Source organism: Blennius ocellaris (genome assembly GCF_963422515.1).
Source record: "Blennius ocellaris genome assembly, chromosome: 11".
Lineage (NCBI taxonomy): Eukaryota > Metazoa > Chordata > Actinopteri > Blenniiformes > Blenniidae > Blennius > Blennius ocellaris.
In genome coordinates, this window is record NC_137660.1 from 5,421,126 (window position 1) to 5,436,220 (window position 15,095).

At 46.7% G+C, this 15,095-nt stretch overlaps 1 protein-coding gene across 1 annotated transcript in view; it reads left to right on the top strand.

Annotated features, from left to right (window-relative positions):
* Positions 1-15,095, top strand: part of cftr (CF transmembrane conductance regulator) — a gene marked incomplete at both ends in the record, with an annotated part of 75,037 nt that overhangs the window by 50,916 nt on the left and 9,026 nt on the right. Inside the window, 8 exons of the mRNA XM_080504918.1 lie at positions 3,647-3,741; positions 5,493-5,579; positions 8,570-9,338; positions 9,475-9,603; positions 9,692-9,729; positions 10,757-11,043; positions 11,124-11,203; positions 13,150-13,300. Of these exons, the coding sequence (XP_080361044.1) occupies positions 3,647-3,741; positions 5,493-5,579; positions 8,570-9,338; positions 9,475-9,603; positions 9,692-9,729; positions 10,757-11,043; positions 11,124-11,203; positions 13,150-13,300 (1,636 nt within the window). The remainder of the gene's footprint in view (positions 1-3,646; positions 3,742-5,492; positions 5,580-8,569; positions 9,339-9,474; positions 9,604-9,691; positions 9,730-10,756; positions 11,044-11,123; positions 11,204-13,149; positions 13,301-15,095) is intronic.

A 15,095-nucleotide genomic window follows, 5' to 3' on the forward strand; every position in this document is an offset into this window, starting at 1 on the left:
AGAACAGGGAAACATGGGTGCACCTTGGTGTTATTCAAAACATTCAAAGGAAAAACTTTGATAGTGAAGTAAACCTGGTCAAAGCATGATAAAGAAACCGTACCCTTTAACATTATATAAAAGATGGCCTCACTGGTTTTATATACTTGATCCATCTTTCCCATCTTGTCAAGAACATTTTCAAGTGGAAACAGAAAGTCTTCGTAGCGTTTCCGGTGTCCGTTTGAACGACAACGGTGCTCAGAGTCACTGTTTTATATTTGACAGTGATATAGTAGAAATCCAACTTGGTCGTCTGTTTATAAGAATGTCCATCTTCTTGCCTTTGTTACTTTTCAACTTGTGGCCTGGTACGATAACCACATTGTGTTCAGCATTTCAGCTGCTTCTGTGACAACAGGCATTGTTTTCAGAACGCTGCTGTGTGAACGTGAAAGTTTTCTGAAACGCAAAAACAATGTGTTTTCACCTGAAGTGTTGTTGCATACACGAGGCCTAAACGTGAATACAATTGAGTAAAGATGTACTGATTCCAAAGACAAAGCAATGAAAGTTAGACCTGATCAGTTGAAATGGGGTCAACAGTTTACACATCAACCAAAACAAGTATGAGAAAGAAGAAAGTTCTCACAAACACACATTGTGCCACGCGATAAAAAAATAAGATATTCATGATAAGAAGTTGCTCATTGGGAGTTTGCTTGCAAAAACTAATGCAAAGTAAACAAAAGCTAGAGATCAGTCAGTACTGTGACTGATTTTTATAGAAGCAAGGATAGATTGAGGTTCATTATCTGTGAAAGAATAATGTGCATTCAGTAATTCTAGAACAAATGATATTTGTGTTAGAAAAAGACTTGTGTAATGTATTTAAACGAACCAGTATCGAGTGTGACTGTTAAAATTACATTTTTGAAATTGTGAAATCATGTTAATCGCTGTTACTAATATTTGTGTAAACGACTCTTTCCAACGATTCCATGTCACATTCATCTATCAGCCGTCTGGATTCGTCCTTGTTAGTATCGTATAATCCATAGTATGACCTTGGAGACGAAAGAATGTCAGACATGTCTGTCCTCTGTAACGTCCTTCAGATCGTCTGGTTTCACTGTGAGCTGCTCTCAGAGCAAAACCAGAGGCAGCACCTCTGCCTCGGGGCCCCGGACCCGGCTCAGACCATCAGGGGGCGTCATGATCAGACGAAGCTCCTCAGCTGCTCCTCTCAGTGTGGAGGAGAAGCAGCAGCAGCTCCACGTTGTGCCTCCTGATGGCTGAACTCTTATCATGTAGAATGAGGAACATCAGCCTGCAGAGGAAAGTCAGTTCAGCTGATTGAATCCTGCATCTGCTTCCTTCAGCTGGGTGTTGGGTTTCTCTCTGTGAAAAGCACAGAGAAAGGACTGAGTTGTGTTTAGTGCTATATGAATAAAGTTGAATTCGATGGAAATTCAGTCATTATCCAAAGTTACATCATCTTTTTTCCACTGAGGTGGCCCGTGTCGTCCAACCCCCCCGGGGTGTGGACAACACAAGCCAGCATTTTAAAAATGTCCCCACTCGTGTTAAAAAAAACAACAACTGTTTTCACTTCTAAAACCTTCTAAAACGTCACGTGGATGACAGGCCAGAAACATCTGGTTTAGGTGAACCAGGCTCCTGATGTGGACGGCCCCTCAGACTCACTCCTCAGGTGACACAACGAGGACAACATCGTCACAGCCACTGACCACCGTCAAGGAGTCTCGTGACCCTATTGTCCCAGGACCTTTGGGAGTGCGTTCACTTTCCTGACCACACCCCACTTGTCCTCCGGCACACGCACGTTCTGGAGTTTCAACAAAAACACAAGATGTTGTGACAGCAAACACGAGCGTCGTGCCGTCCCGATGAAAGAAGAGCTGCTGTCGTCAAGTGTTGGAGGAGAGACGTCAGTGGAAGTTTACCAGCAGACGGGAGAGCAAGTCACTCCCTCCATCGCCCACCTGGAAACAAACATCTCAGTCGTTCTTGTGCGGCACACAAATCCTTCACATTTATGATGAACTTCAATGTGACACGAATAAATGGATGTTTTCTGATTCAATCAACGATTTCTCTGAATCACCTTTTGGTCTTCATTCAATTCAATGTTATTTATTTAATGCCAAATGCAACACAGTCATTGAAAAGCACTTTTACATAGAAGTCTCTGGAAAGGAAAAACTTTTTTTGAACAGGAAGAAAAGTTGCGATTCTGGTCAGGGATAGAGGATAGAAGGAAAGAAAAGGAGGGAACAGACAGACATTGTGGGTAGAGATTCAAACCCTGGTGTGGGCAGGAGGTAGCAATACATTAGTCAATTCAACAAACTGCAGACGACAGGTGATTAAATCTGTTTCTGAGTCTCTGATAAACCAACCAGTTATGGTCGTGGAGGAAAAGTTTCATCCATCTTCTTGACCACATGACCAGTAAACCTTAACACAGGATTATTGTGAAGTAGAATTCATAAAGCGTTGGATTATTCACCAAAGCTGGACTGATGATGTGTTGTTTCAATACTTTCCTGCCCCCGACAACAGTCTTGTTTTTAGTTTCCTGTGTGTGCTGAGTTTGCATGTTCTCCCTGTCACTGCGTGGGTCATGATCCAGTTTCCTTCCAGAAAACCTGCATTTGAGGTTACGTGGTCATTGTAGATTGCAAACATAAGGATGGTGTTGCATCAGATTTCCTTACTGATTCTCGGAGTGTCACTTTGTTCAGTGTTTGGGCGTTTTGTTTGGATGAATTAGTAAAAACTATGTTGAAATGAGGAGGACAGAGTGTCAGCAGGACTGATGAAACTCAGCAGCGAGTCCGAGCCCATGTTTCCAGACAGACGAGGCTCATAGTGACTGTACTTCCTCTCTGAAGCTCCACACAGTCCTCCCCTCTGTAAACTCAGCCTTCGCTTGCAGCCCCTGGCTGCTGGAGCCCCTTTTGTGTGCCACGCTTGTTTTTTGTTCTTTGTTTTCACTGTGTGACTCTACAAGCTGTTAACTGAGCTGTTGTCTTGATCCTCTCATGCTCCCACCAGGACAGTGGAAGAAGGTAGGGAGGTCTAACCACGATCAACTTATTCTGTCACTTCATCCGTGCTGCTCGTTCCATTGTCAGTCACCAAACACACTCCTGTCGTGACTCCCTTCATGTGCTTGTTGCATCTGGTGTCTTTCTGTGAGGAAACTGCATGGATGTGCATCATTGAATGTGCACTTTTATCCAATTAGCCACCAGCATTAAAGGCTCAGGGCCTTTCCTCCTGCTGATCTGTGGTGGTCCGACAGACAGCTCCTACAAAATAAATGTCATGGTAGAAGGACTAACCTCCAGAAGGTCACCAGGTTGTTGTTTGCAAACTCCACCTTAGAAATAGGGGATGCTGGAGTTTTCTACCTGTTCTCGTCCTCCTCACGCTGAGTTCTTGTTTCATTGTGTTCCTCCTGCACATGTTCCTGGGACTGACTCTCTCACCTCTCGTCTTCACCTCTCGTCTTCACCTCTCGTCTTCACCTCTCGTCTTCACCTCTCGTCTTCACCTCTCGTCTTCACCTCTCGTCTTCACCGCTCGTCTTCACCTCTCATCTTCACCTCTCGTCTTCACCTCTTGTCTTCCTCGCCAGGATTTTGCCCGGATTCCCGATAAGGACAAGATGCTGCTGCTGGAAGGAGGGGTGACCCTCAGTGGAGGACAAAGAGCACGTCTTGGCCTCGCCAGGTACTTTCTGCTGAGCCTTCGTTCAACTCTGAAGACTTATGACAGTTGCAGTTGTGTTTCTGAATCAATTATTAACCACATCTTTTTGCAATCAAATAGAAAAATGAAGAATTCTGTAGAGACAAATAGCTTTTCTGTTGTTTCTTTCATGAAGAATAGTTTGCATAAAAATGGTTCCGCCCATGGTGCCACCTTCCATTTTCTAAAATCTCTACAAAGGCAGTTGGAACTGGACGGTGCATCAATGACTCGTTTACACAATGTTTGAAATTAAAACAACACACGTTTTGAAAATGATGTATATGAAAATATATACAGCAAACTGTGGGGGGGAAATTAAAAAAGATATAGTCTTTGTGTGGGGCCACACATTGGTTGCTTTTATAATGGAACCACACACACACACACACACACACACACACACACACACACACACACACACACACACACACACACACACACACACACACACACACACACACACACACACACACACACACACACACACACACACACACGCACGCAGCAGAGAACAATAAGCTCTAAACATTAACACTGGGAGAACACATTGGACATTGCGGAGGACAGACCACCAAGCTGGATTGTTATTACGGTGACTGTCAAAATAAAAGTACCAAGTCCCAGGAGGATCTGGAGTTATGACATTGTTCAACATTGTTCTCATTGTCCAGCTACTGAGCATGTGCACAACAACTAGTTGCTGTAACCGTGGTGTGCGTGCGCAGAAGCAGCATTTCAGAAAAGTTGCGTTTTCCCACCGTCGACACGGATGTGGAGTTGAAGTGTTTTCGAAACGTTTGACCTTGCGAGCCATTTTCAAAAATGTGTTTTTTAGTGAATCCAAAAAACCAAACCCAAATTTTCAGTTTTCACTTTGAAACATTGTCCAGCAAACGGGGCCTCAGTCCAGCCTGAACAATGTCTGTTTAACGCAGTGGTTCTCAATTATTTTCTGTCATGCCCCCCCTAGAGGACAACATTTTTTTCAGGCCCCCCCCCCCCGAATTGTACTACCATTGAGAACTTGATAATATTTATTTATTTATCTGTATAAACCACTGTATGAGTTGCTGGCACCAGCATTCTGCATACAATCGCCTGATTATCAAAATAAATTAATAAAATGAGCTGGAGGCCCTTTTTTTTATCATTCAAGCATGAATAAAGACACTAATACTGAAAGTCGCGCCTGCCTCACGCCCCCCCCCTGACACCCCACCACGCCCCCCCAGGGGGGGCTCGCCCCACCATTTGAGAAGCACTGGTTTAACGCTCAAACATTTTGGGTTGGAAGTCCATGGCTGTGGAAAACGATAAAGATAGGCTCCCAATGCTTCGTTTTGTGTGTGTGTGTGTGTGTGTGTGTGTGTGTGTGTGTGTGTGTGTGTGTGTGTGTGTGTGTGTGTGTGTGTGTGTGTGTGTGTGTGTGTGTGTGTGTGTGTGTGTGTGTGCGCACGCGTGTGTGTGTTTTATGGCCTCAGCTTCCTGTGGCGTTTCCGTGTTGTGCTTTATCGCTGAATTAAATGTGTGTGAAGACCATGGTGACGCTTCATATGATTTATTCCAGCCTCTCATCAGATCCTCAGTAAGTCATTGGAGGTGATTTACTCCCAAAAGTTCCTCTTTCACACCCTGTACAAACACTACGGCTGTTCCACTGTCATCGTTTTCGTCATTCTTCATCATTGTCTTTACTTTTCTCTTTTTCTGTGTGTGTCTTTCCCCCTCAGGGCTTTATATAAGGACGCAGACCTCTACCTGCTGGATGCACCTTTCACCCACCTGGACATTGTGACGGAGAAAGAGATCTTTGAGAAGTGCGTATCTCAACAGAGGGCCTTTTATGTGAGAGTGAGTGAGTGGGGGGTGCTGCGCTGCCGCTTCAGTTCAAGGTCGTCGCTTGTCGCCTCGGCCTTGTGCCGCGTAAACAGCTGCTTCATTACAATGTAACTCTCCCAAGCATTTTTTATGTCAAGCACTTTACAACTGAGCAATAATGTGATGAAATGTGGACAAACAGTCAAAATCGTTGATTCACATTGTGTGGCCAGCGGTGACCCCCGGCCCTCCATGGTGGGGGTTGAGTGGTGGGCTAATAACATAAAACCTGCATGTTATCTAAACTTGCATTGCTGTCATGGCACTGTGGGGAAGCAGAGGTACAAAAAGTTCACGTTCAAATTGCTAACGATTAGGAACAGTTGCTTTATTTCCTTTCAAAGCTTTACATGATTTGATGCACTCGACATTTTCTGCACCTCCAGGATTGGATAGGAGTAGTAAGAACTAGATATTTCTTATACTTGTCTGCCCATTACTTCCAAAAAAAATGAGAAACATCCAAATCAAGTCTCAAGTACATGACAATTAGGGCTTTTATTTTAATAATCGATTAATTGGTTGATTATTTTTTCGATTAATCGATGAATCGGTTAAAAAACAGTTCAAATCGTAGAACCACTTGATATTGAATGAACCAAACATCAAATATGTTATGATTATTTAAAAGAATATAACTGATTCAATACAAAGATGTATACAATATAAATACATATATACACATGTATATAAGATGTATACAAGATAATTATTAAATAAGATTTAATGTACTTCAGGGACCACATACAGTCCAATTTCATCCTGAGTGACCAGACTGGTAAAATATTGATATAATAACCTTTAAATTTACACTTCAAAGTTTTTCTTTGTTGTGGTCACAGTGTATGGAATGAAATTGTCTATATTTTTACAAGATCAAACAGTTAGAACTGGAAATGATCACAATCTCAACATAAAGTCAATTTTAATGAAACATTCTGGTGCAAAATACAATGAAATGTCAAAATAAAACGAGTCTAAATGCTCTATAAGCTCCTTGCTTGGTGGGACCAGGTTGGAACCTCTTGGTGGGTTTTGGCCCCCGGGTCTTTTGTCCTCTGCTGTGAAGGGAAAGTCAAACTAATGGGGAGGAGCTTCACAGAGCAGCACTGCTCTGCAGGAGGCGGCGATAATTTACATCTCAAAACTAATCTCCTGACACCACAACGTCTGAAGATTACAACAATCAGTATGTGGCCGTTTCAGTGTCGCTCAGCTTGAAATGTCCCAGGAAAACCTGTCCGTTGTCCTCATCAGGCAGGTTGTCCTCGTCAGGCAGGTTGTCCTCACCAGGCAGGTTGTCCTCGTCAGGCAGGTTGTCCTCACCAGGCAGGTTGTCCTCACCAGGCAGGTTGTCCTCATCAGGCAGGTTGTCCTCGTCAGGCAGGTTGTCCTCATGAGGCAGGTTGTCTTCACCAGGCAGGTTGTCCTCATCAGGCAGGTTGTCCTCGTCAGGCAGGTTGTCCTCATCAGGCAGGTTGTCTTCACCAGGCAGGTTGTCCTCATCAGGTAGGTTGTCCTCATCAGGCAGGTTGTCCTCACCAGGCAGGTTGTCCTCGTCAGGCAGGTTGTCCTCGTCAGGCAGGTTGTCCTCATCAGGCAGGTTGTCCTCGTCAGGCAGGTTGTCCTCGTCAGGCAGGTTGTCCTCATCAGGCAGGTTGTCCTCGTCAGGCAGGTTGTCCTCGTCAGGCAGGTTGTCCTCATCAGGCAGGTTGTCCTCGTCAGGCAGGTTGTCCTCATCAGGCAGGTTGTCCTCGTCAGGCAGGTTGTCCTCATGAGGCAGGTTGTCCTCATCAGGCAGGTTGTCCTCGTCAGGCAGGTTGTCCTCATCAGGCAGGTTGTCCTCATCAGGCAGGTTGTCCTCGTCAGGCAGGTTGTCCTCATCAGGCAGGTTGTCCTCGTCAGGCAGGTTGTCCTCATGAGGCAGGTTGTCCTCATCAGGCAGGTTGTCCTCATCAGGCTGGTTGTCCTCATCAGGCTGGTTGTCCTCATCAGGCAGGTTGTCCTCATCAGGCAGGTTGTCCTCGTCAGGCAGGTTGTCCTCATGAGGCAGGTTGTCCTCATCAGGCAGGTTGTCCTCGTCAGGCAGGTTGTCCTCATCAGGCTGGTTGTCCTCATCAGGCTGGTTGTCCTCGTCAGGCAGGTTGTCCTCGTCAGGCAGGTTGTCCTCGTCAGGCAGGTTGTCCTCATGAGGCAGGTTGTCCTCGTCAGGCTGGTTGTCCTCGTCAGGCTGGTTGTCCTCGTCAGGCAGGTTGTCCTCGTCAGGCAGGTTGTCCTCATTCAGGTGTGTTAACAGTTAAATATGTGTGGGTGCTCAGTGACGTGTCGTCCAGTACAGGGTGTCACTCTTACTGAGTCGATCCTCACAGGTTCTATTGTACCGCCTCCACTCAGCCTCGCTCCGTTCACTTTATTCAAACTTTATTCCAGTCAGCCAGCATTGACAAAGCTCCGAAGGTGAAGAAAACGGCTCTGCAACATGGCGAGTGGCTCATAAATCGTGCAACACAACGAATCGATAATGAAATTCATTGGCAACACTTTTAATAATCAATTTGTTGTTGTAGCCTGAATGAGAATGGTTATTGATAGTTTCACTTTTACTGCTACTTTGTTGATACTTTTAACTGTTACTGTTGTTATTATTGTACATATGTATTACCCCCCCCCCCCCCCTCTCTCTCTCTCACTCTCACTGACACACAGTGATAGAGGTATTGCTATTAGAACTTAGCAGTGGCAGTATGGAGGGATTCTCGTCGACAGGAAGTGGCAGACACACAGAATTGTATCTTTTCATTAACGGTGATTGCAGGATTAGTCTTTGAGGATGACTCAGCGCTCTGTATTGTTTGTATCTTCTGTGCAGCCGGTCTTTTGTCAGACTTACCCTACAGCCTGTACGCTCTCCTTCCTCATCTTCACACAGGTGTATCTGTAAACTCATGGCCTCTAAGACACGTGTTGTTGTCACTAGTAAGCTGGAGCATCTCAAACGAGCCGACAAGATCCTGCTGCTGCACAATGGAGACTGTTACTTCTACGGCACCTTCTCCGAGCTGCAGGCCAAGCGGCCGGACTTCAGCTCGCTCCTCCTCGGCCTTGAAGCGTACGACAACATCAACGCCGAGCGGCGCAGCTCCATCCTCACTGAAACCCTGCGCAGAGTCTCCGTGGACGAAACCGCCGGCTTCCGGGGGCCGGAGCCCGTCCGCCAGTCCTTCCGCCACGTGCCTCCTCCAATCATTGGCTCTGGAGCGCCCAGTCCTCCGGAGAAACGCAAACACTCACTCATCCTCAACCCTCTCACTGCCGCCCGCAAGTTCTCCTTCATCGGAAGCTCCCAGCAGCCCTCAAACGCTCAGTCCGCCACCACGGAGGACGGGGTGCGCGAGCTTTCAGAAAGAAGGTTTTCCGTGGTGCCCGAAGATGACCAGGTGGAGGAAGTGCTCCCGAGGAGCGGCCTGTACCATCACGGGCTGCAGCAGCTGCACGGGCAGCGGCGCCAGTCCGTGCTGGCCTTCATCACTAACGCCCAGGGACAAGAGCGCCGCGAGCAGATGCAGTCGTCCTTCAGGAGGAAGCTGTCCGTCACACCGCAGTGCGACTTGGCGTCGGAGCTGGACATCTACGCTCGCCGCCTGTCCAAGGACAGCGTTTATGACATCAGTGAAGAAGTGGATGAAGAAGACATGGAGGTACGGCTTTGTCATGCTTTGACGTCTTTACCTGAATTAGACGATGTTTGTGTGGACTCGCGTAAAAGTCTGTGATCTTTGTTCTGGCTAAGCTTGTGAACTTGAACGGTTAAAGACTCCCTCGGCGTCTCCACAGCAATGTTTTGCTGATGAACGTGAGAACGTCTTTGAAACTACCTCATGGAGCACTTACCTGCGCTACATCACCACCAACAGGAGCCTCGTCTACGTCCTCATCTTCATCCTCATCATCTTTGCCATCGAAGTAAAACCTTCACCTTTTCTGCATCATGGTTGCTTTTGTATATTCAAATGTAATCATTTATTTCATTCTTTTTCTCTTCCACCATTAGGTTGCTGGTTCTGTCATTGGCATTTTCCTCATCACAGAGTGAGTCTGATCAGAGGTCACTTTATTGTCACGTGAGGATAAAAACAAGATACCGAGCCTGGCTACTAGCAATTCTGGATGTTCACTCAGGTCTTGTTTACTCGACAACGTTTCAAGTGAAAATTGATCGTTTCATGTTTACACAGCAACATTTTGAAGACAATGTCTGTTAACTCGGAAAGAGCAGAAATGCTGAAAACAATGTAGTTAGCATGCCAGGCCACTAGTGGGTGCTGTTTGTAATGGAACCACACACACACAGAGAACAATACGCTCCAACTCAGGGGTGTCCCACCTCGGTCCTCCAGGACCCCTGTCCTGCATGTTTTAGTCTCTCCCTGCTTCAGCATACCTGAATCTAATGATTGAGCACATTAGAAACATAATGGAACATACCTGAATTATGTTCAATTTGTCATTTCTTAAAGTAGGATATTGTTTCTTTTTAAGCGACAAATGAATACTGACAAGTTTTGAGTGCTTGAGCATTCTTCCTCTGGTAGAGCAACACGTCAGCAGCATGGATATAAACACTAGATGCTGCACAGCCTATCAGCGCCTTCAGACATGCCTCCAGCGCCGCCATCTTGGGGACGTCACCGGCTCCTGCAAAACATGTGGATCACAGGCTAGAAAATCCACAAAAATATTCGTAGCTGGCTTGCTAGTCCACTTAGCAACATCATACCTCATTTTAAAGCTGAGGTAAAGCTCTTAACATGGAAAACTTTCCCCCCTCACAATAACTTTTCTAGCAAGCGAGCTCCAAATGTTTTAGTGGATCTTCTAGCCTGGGATGTATATGTTTAGCACCAGCGGGAGACCGCCCCAAGACGGCGGCGCTGTGGGCACGTCACAGGCAGCAAATGTTTTATATCTATGGTCAGCACACTGAGCTCTGAGGACGCCTGCAGGAGTCCACACATGTCAGCAGGACCAGGAGCCCTCTAGAGGACATTCAAAGTATATCATGCCAGGAAAACTGTCAATTCAGCTGGATTCACGGTCCATGTTTCACCTCCACCAGCACCATCTGGAGGGATGGAGCCAACCCGTCCTCACCCAACTACATCAGCGAGCAGCATCCCAACGCGTCCTCCACCCCCGTCCACCTGGCTGTCATCGTCACGCCCACCAGCGCCTACTACATCATCTACATCTACGTGGCCACGTCGGAGAGCGTGCTGGCCCTGGGGGTCTTCAGGGGCCTCCCGCTGGTGCACACGCTGCTGACCGTGTCAAAACGACTGCACGAGCAGATGCTGAGCGCCGTGCTGCGAGCCCCCATGGCCGTCCTCAACACCATGAAGACAGGTTCCTCCACTCACCTGACCTCTGACCCGACACGTCCTCTCAGGGTACGGCCATGCTGGAGACGCTCTGTTGTCTTTCAGGTCGGATCATGAATAGATTCACCAAGGACATGGCCACGATAGACGACATGCTGCCTCTGGTGCTGTTCGACCTCATACAGGTATTCACCACCTCACACGTCCTCCAACATGTCTTCACCACCTCACCTGATAGTTGCTGGGACATCTGAGGCAGCGAGTCAACATTTAGTGTTTAAAGACGACATTAAACAGAAACAATTTAAAGGAAATGTCAAGTTTACAGCCAGAAGAAGAAGCATCAAGTGTTAATTGTTTAACAGCCTAAACTGCAGCTCTGAGCTTTATCCAGTGTCAGGTGGCTCAAGGTGGTCCAGGATCATGTGTCCCCCTGAGGCTCCAGGACATCGTGGTCCCAGACCCCCGACACTGACACCCAGACACATTCAATTGTACTTCAATCCAGTTCAATGTATTTCCCGAGTGTCAAATACCACAGTTTCAAGGCTGGTTTACAGAGAAAATGCAACAATTCCACAGGAGCTAGTAGAGCAACCTACAGAACCACAACTCGAGGAGAGACTTCCTGTAGAACCAGACCCAGAGGAGAGACTTCCTGTAGAACCAGACCCAGAGGAGAGACTTCCTGTAGAACCAGACCCAGAGGAGAGACTTCCTGTAGAACCAGACCCAGAGGAGAGACTTCCTGTAGAACCACACCTCGAGGAGAGACTTCCTGTAGAACCAGACCCAGAGGAGAGACTTCCTGTAGAACCAGACCCAGAGGAGATACTTCCTGTAGAACCAGACCCAGAGTAGAGACTTCCTGTAGAACCAGACCCAGAGGAGAGATTTCCTGTAGAACCAGACCCAGAGGAGAGACTTCCTGTAGAACCAGACCCAGAGGAGATACTTCCTGTACAACCAGACCCAGAGGAGAGACTTCCTGTAGAACCAGACCCAGAGGAGAGACTTCCTGTAGAACCAGACCCAGAGGAGAGACTTCCTGTAGAACCACACCTCGAGGAGAGACTTCCTGTAGAACCAGACCCAGAGGAGAGACTTCCTGTAGAACCAGACCCAGAGGAGATACTTCCTGTAGAACCAGACCCAGAGTAGAGACTTCCTGTAGAACCAGACCCAGAGGAGAGATTTCCTGTAGAACCAGACCCAGAGGAGAGACTTCCTGTAGAACCAGACCCAGAGGAGATACTTCCTGTACAACCAGACCCAGAGGAGAGACTTCCTGTAGAACCAGACCCAGAGGAGAGACTTCCTGTAGAACCAGACCCAGAGGAGAGACTTCCTGTAGAACCAGACCCAGAGGAAGAGACTTCCTGTAGAACCAGACCAGAGGAGAGACTTCCTGTAGAACCAGACCCAGAGGAGAGACTTCCTGTAGAACCAGACCCAGAGGAGAGACTTCCTGTACAACCAGACCCAGAGGAGAGACTTCCTGTAGAACCAGACCCAGAGGAAGAGACTTCCTGTAGAACCAGACCCAGAGGAGAGACTTCCTGTAGAACCAGACCCAGAGGAGAGACTTCCTGTAGAACCAGACCAGAGGAGAGACTTCCTGTAGAACCAGACCCAGAGGAGAGACTTCCTGTAGAACCAGACCCAGAGGAGAGACTTCCTGTAGAACCAGACCAGAGGAGAGACTTCCTGTAGAACCAGACCAGAGGAGAGACTTCCTGTAGAACCAGACCCAGAGGAGAGACTTCCTGTAGAACCACACCTTGAGGAGAGACTTCCTGTAGAACCAGACCCAGAGAAGGAGACTTTGTGGAGTTCGGGGTTAGAGGGTAGAAGGAGACAGCAGAAGAGCACAGACAGACTGTTGGCAAGGACTCAAACTGTGGTTCAGGTAGGGGGTAGGGAGTCTCTAGCTTGCCTCAAGGGGTCAGGGCTTTAGCAGCACAGACAAGCCACACCACATGAGGCAGGTGGTCATAATGTTCTGGCAGTAAAATATAAATTCACTTGAATGGATTCACAGAGTTTCTGTAGTTGTTGGGGTCAGATCCAGCTGTTTTATTTGGTTGGTTCTAGAAGGTGTGTTATTGGGTGCTGTTCCGTCCTCACACAGCTCACGTTGATCGTCACCGGCGCCATCTTCACCGTGTCCATCATGCGGCCGTACATCTTCATCGCCGCCATCCCTTTAGCCATGATCTTCGTCATCCTCAGGAAGTACTTCCTCAGAACTGGACAGCAGCTGAAACTCCTGGAGGCAGAAGGTGAGCGTCCAGTCAAACTGTCCGTCCTGACGCTGAGACCTTTTAGTGTCTGGAGACGGCAGAACTGGAGTTTCAACTTCTCTTCTATTGTTTATTTTCCCTTCAATCACAAGCAGAATGTGAGATTTGTCAGGTATTCTATTATCTCTGCTCACATGGCAGCAGTTTCCTGTGGATTACATTGCTCGGTAATGTGGTATTCTGAACAATGTACCAGTCACTTTAAATACATCATGAATAACAAATGCTTGGTGGACCACACTGCTCTTTCATTCATTCAGGCCCAGAACGTCATGTCATTTACACTGAGTATTTTGAACACAGTTTACATGGAAAAGCTGAACAAAATGTCGTCTTCATGTTGGGCCACTAGTTGGTGCTGGTGATGGGAGAACACGGACATTCTCGTGGACAGACTACCAAGTTTCATTATTATTACAGTTTGGATTGTTATTACATTGACTGTCAAAATATAACCACCAATTTGGATTGTATTACGGTGACTCTGTGTGTGTGTGTGTGTGTGTGTGTGTGTGTGTGTGTGTGTGTGTGTGTGTGTGTGTGTGTGTGTGTGTGTGTGTGTGTGTGTGTGTGTGTGTGTGTGTGTGTGTGTGTGTGTGTGTGTGTGTGTGTGCGTGTGTGTGTTTTCATGGATTTCCTCTCTTTCTGTTGAGATTTGATGGATGTCCGATCCAGAGAGTCCCTCTGACGAGTTTCAACTTCTCTTCTATTGTTTATTTTCCCTTCAATCACAAGCAGAATGTGAGATTTGTCAGGTATTCTATTATCTCTGCTCACATGGCAGCAGTTTCCTGTGGATTACATTGCTCGGTAATGTGGTATTCTGAACAATGTACCAGTCACTTTAAATACATCATGAATAACAAATGCTTCAAAAATCAGAGTGACGTGGACCACAGTGGTGAAGTGAGCCCTCAAAATCAACGTAAACATAAAAAACCCCAAAACAAAACATTTCTACTGTGGTACCTTGGTTGATGTGATGGGATATGTTTAGGACTCACTACTGGAGTGTACGTTAATACAGGTACTCGACTTAATGTTGTGGATGCCTCCTGTTTTTCGGAGTATTATTCTGCTGAAGTAACAACCGTCACTCGAGTGGGCAGGGTCATGGATGCTGTGTTTCCCTGCTTCGTTCACACACTCCGAGGTGTGTGTTGTGTGCTGACAGCCGAGGTGTTTCCTGGGTAGGAGGCATGAGGCGAGCAGGGATTTCCTCCATCCCCATCCTGGTGTCACTCCGCGTCCAGAACGTCATGTCAGACAGTGGAAACTCCACACACAGTTTATTGTGGAGAGCAGATCATAGTTCCAGCGTTGGGTCATTCCTGCGCTCATCTCGTCATCTCTCACATTACACACATTCAAACAGGAAGTCTTGTTCACTCACCAGCTCACAGCTTTGTTTTCCTAACATCATGATCTCTCAGATCGTGTTTCAAGTGAAAACACTTTTGTTTTTGTGTTTTTGTTTCTGAAACGTTTTGCGTTTACACGTCAATGTTTTGAAAATGACGTCCGTTTGCACAGGAACGGAAAGTTCTGTTTTCCCTGTTTCCATGGAGATGGAAAGATCCAACCTTTAAAGAAAAAGTTCCACCTTGGGAGCCATTTTCAAAAAGTTGCATTTTCATTGGCTTCGTGCATCGTTGTTAAGTCATCGGATACCAAAACACATAATTTTCAGTATTTCTGCTGTTTTGATCTAAACGGACATTGTGTCAAAGCGTGGCCATGTAAACACAAAACTCGTCAAAAAAGAATGCAACAA